This window comes from Eurypyga helias, unplaced genomic scaffold (genome assembly GCF_000690775.1).
Source record: "Eurypyga helias isolate BGI_N326 unplaced genomic scaffold, ASM69077v1 scaffold730, whole genome shotgun sequence".
Lineage (NCBI taxonomy): Eukaryota > Metazoa > Chordata > Aves > Eurypygiformes > Eurypygidae > Eurypyga > Eurypyga helias.
The window spans coordinates 1-3,776 of NW_010227377.1; the positions used below are offsets into that span (position 1 = coordinate 1).

The 3,776-nt window shown below is 61.3% G+C and overlaps 1 protein-coding gene across 1 annotated transcript; it reads right to left on the reverse strand.

Annotated features, from left to right (window-relative positions):
- Nucleotides 1–1,856: 1,856 nt before the first annotated feature.
- Nucleotides 1,857–2,998, reverse strand: LOC104512783 (tubulin beta-7 chain). The gene has a single exon (XM_010155896.1). The coding sequence runs from the start codon at nt 2,840–2,842 to the stop codon at nt 1,946–1,948; it is 897 nt and encodes a 298-aa protein (XP_010154198.1). The 5' UTR covers nt 2,843–2,998; the 3' UTR covers nt 1,857–1,945.
- Between the last annotated feature and the right edge of the window lie 778 nt (nt 2,999–3,776).

Genomic DNA, 3,776 nt, shown 5'->3' on the forward strand with positions numbered 1-3,776 from the left:
AACACAGGGGGGACAGGAGAGCCCCCGGGTGGGGACACGGGGAGGGCCGAGGCCACCCCCCGCGTCCCCCCGCAGCTGGAGTGGAATTGGGGGGAAATGAGGGCAAATCGGTGCTCGGGGGCTGCAATAATTTAGTGGTGACGTCATCCCCGGTGGGGGGAGGGGACATGGGGTGACACGGAGGAGGGGACGGTGGCCCTGCGGTGACAGGGACACCGGGTGACAGGGACGGGGATGCTCGGGTGACCATGAAGAAGGACAAGGGCTCTTGGTTGGCCATGATGAACAGGGACGCTCCGGTGACGATGACGATGGACATCGTTGGCCATGACGAAGGACAGGGACGCTCCGGTGACGGTCAATGGCTCTTGGTTGGTCACGATGAAGGACAGGGACCCTCCGGTGACGATGACGGTCAACGGCTCTTGGTCATGATGGACAGGGATGCTCCGGTGACGATGCGGAAGGACATCGTTGGCCATGATGAAGGACAGGGACGCTCCGGGGACGATGACAGTCAAGGGCTCTTGGTTGGCCATGACGAAGGACAGGGATGCTCCGGTGACGATGCGGAAGGACATCGTTGGCCATGATGAAGGACAGGGACGCTCCGGGGACGATGACAGTCAAGGGCTCTTGGTTGGCCATGACGAAGGACAGGGATGCTCCGGTGACGATGCGGAAGGACATCGTTGGCCATGATGAAGGACAGGGACGCTCCGGGGACGATGACAGTCAAGGGCTCTTGGTTGGCCATGACGAAGGACAGGGACGCTCCGGTGACAATGACGGTCAACGGCTCTTGGTCATGATGGACAGGGATGCTCCGGTGACGATGACAGTCAATGGCTCTTGGTTGGCCATGACGAAGGACAGGGACGCTCCGGTGACGATGACAGACCACAGCTCCTTGTTGGCCATCACGAAGGACAGGGCGAAGGACAGGGACACCCTCTGGTGACGATGACGGTCAACGGCTCTTGGTTGGCCACGATGAAGGACAGGGACACCCTCCGGTGACGATGACGAAGGACATCATTGGCCATGATAAAGAACAGGGACCCACTGGTGACAATGACAGTCAACGGCTCCTGGTTGGCCATGATGAGGGACCCAACGGTGACGAAGGACACTGTTGGCCATGATGAAGGACAGGGACCCTCCAGTGACAATGACAAAGGTCATGGGGGTCTTCATTGGCCACGACGAAGGACAGGGACGCTCCGGTGACGATGACGAAGGTCAAGGGCTCTTCAATGGCCACGATGAAGGACGAGGACTCTTGGTGACGATGACGCCGGTGAAGACCGAGGGCTCCGAGGACGACGATGCTGAAGGCCACGAGCTTTTTGGTGAGCGAGGTCAAAGCTTTGCGGTGACAACGGTGAAGGCCGAGGGCTCTCTGGTGACGATGACGAAGGTTGAGGGCTCTCCAACAATGATGACAATGGCCAAGGGCTCTCCGAGGACGATGACAATGGCCAAGGGCTCCAAGGATGATGGTGAAGGCCGAGGGCTCTTCCAAGGACAATGATGAAGGCCAAAGTCTCTCTGGTGACGATGACGATGGCCACGGGCTCCAACGATGATGACGAAGGTAGAGGGCTCTCCAAGGACATGGTGAAGGCCGAGGGCTCTCTGGCGACGATGACGATGGCCAAGGGCTCTCCAAGGATGATGACGAAGGCCGAGGGCCCTCCGAGGATGATGGCCAAGCACTTCCTGGTGACAAGCGAGGGCCCCCCGAGGACACTGCCGAAGGGCCGAGGACAACGACGACGATCAAGGGCTCCCCGAGGACACGGATGAAGGCTGAGGAGGACGATGAAGGACAAGGACTCTCCGAGGACGCTGAAGGCCGAGGGCTCTCCGAGGACAAGGACTCTCCGGTGACGGCGAAGGACGCGGGCTCTCCGAGGACTGCCGGTGGCCGAGGAGGCGGCCCTCAGGCCTCTTCTTCGGCCTCTTCCCCGAAATCCTCCTCCTCCTCGGCGGTGGCGTCCTGGTACTGCTGGTATTCCGAGACGAGGTCGTTCATGTTGCTCTCGGCTTCGGTGAATTCCATCTCATCCATGCCCTCGCCGGTGTACCAGTGGAGGAAGGCCTTGCGGCGAAACATGGCGGTGAACTGCTCCGAGATGCGCTTGAAGAGCTCCTGGATGGCGGTGCTGTTGCCGATGAAGGTGACGGCCATCTTGAGGCCGCGGGGCGGGATGTCGCAGACGGCCGTCTTGACGTTGTTGGGGATCCACTCGACGAAGTAAGAGCTGTTCTTGTTCTGGACGTTGAGCATCTGCTCATCCACTTCCTTCATGGACATGCGACCCCGGAAAACGGCGGCGACCGTCAGGTAACGCCCGTGCCGGGGATCGCAGGCGGCCATCATGTTTTTGGCGTCGAAGACCTGCTGGGTGAGCTCGGGGACGGTGAGGGCGCGGTACTGTTGGCTCCCGCGAGACGTCAAGGGTGCGAAACCGGGCATGAAGAAATGGAGACGCGGGAAGGGCACCATGTTGACGGCCAATTTCCGGAGATCGGCGTTGAGTTGTCCGGGAAAACGGAGGCAAGTGGTGACGCCGCTCATGGTGGCCGAGACGAGGTGGTTGAGGTCGCCGTAGGTGGGCGTGGTCAGCTTCAAGGTACGGAAGCAGATGTCGTAAAGCGCCTCGTTGTCGATGCAGTAGGTCTCGTCCGTGTTCTCCACCAACTGGTGGACGGACAGAGTGGCGTTGTACGGTTCCACCACCGTATCCGACACCTTGGGAGACGGGACGACGCTGAAGGTGTTCATGATGCGATCGGGATATTCCTCCCGGATTTTGGAGATGAGGAGGGTGCCCATGCCGGAGCCGGTGCCGCCGCCCAGCGAGTGGGTCAGCTGGAAGCCCTGGAGGCAGTCGCAGCTTTCCGCTTCCTTCCTCACCACGTCCAGGACCGAATCCACCAGTTCGGCCCCCTCCGTGTAGTGACCTTTGGCCCAGTTGTTGCCGGCGCCGCTCTGGCCTGGGGAGGGGGTGGGGACATCACTGAGGGGGCTCCTTAGTTGGGGGGGGGAAACTGAGGTCTTTGGGGACTTTGATTCCTCTGGTTTGGGACCTTTGAGCCAACCTTGGGGTCTCCCATCCCGCTTTTGGGGACCTCCATCACCCGCCCTGAGGACACCTTAGGGACCTTCACTGCTCCTCCCGCCCATCTCTGGCTCATCCTTGAGGAGCTCCAGCCCCCCCTGGGGACCCCCGAGCTCTCTGGGGATCTCCATCCCACGCCCCCCAAGAACCTTGAGCACCTCCACCACCCCACGCTTCTTGGGGTACCTGTCCCTCGCCCTTGGGGACCTCCATGACTCTTCTCAATCTCCATGGCACCCTTGGGCACCTTGAGCACTTCAGGGACCCCTGGGGACCCCCAGTCCTTGGGGACCACCATGCCCCTTCCTTGGGGACCCCCAGTCCTTAGGGACCCCCCTCCCTCTTCCTTTGGGACCTCCAGTCCTTGGGGACCACCATCCCCCTTCCTTGGAGACCCCCAGTCCTTAGGGACCACCATCCGTCTTCCTTTGGGACCTCCAGTCCTTGGGGATCCCCAGTCCTCTTCCTTGGGAACCACCATCCCTCTCTGGGGACCCCCATCCCCCTTCCCTGGGAACCACCATGCCTCTTTGGGGACCCCCAGTCCTGGGGGACCACCATGCCTCTTTGGGGACCCCCAGTTCTTGGGGACCCCCATCCCCCTTCCTTGGAGACTCCCATCCATCTTCCATGGTGACCCCCCACTCA

Excerpts from the sequence above, each read along its gene's own strand:
- LOC104512783 (XM_010155896.1), bottom strand. The coding sequence starts at position 2,842 with ATGGGCACCCTCCTCATCTCCAAAATCCGGGAGGAATATCCCGATCGC.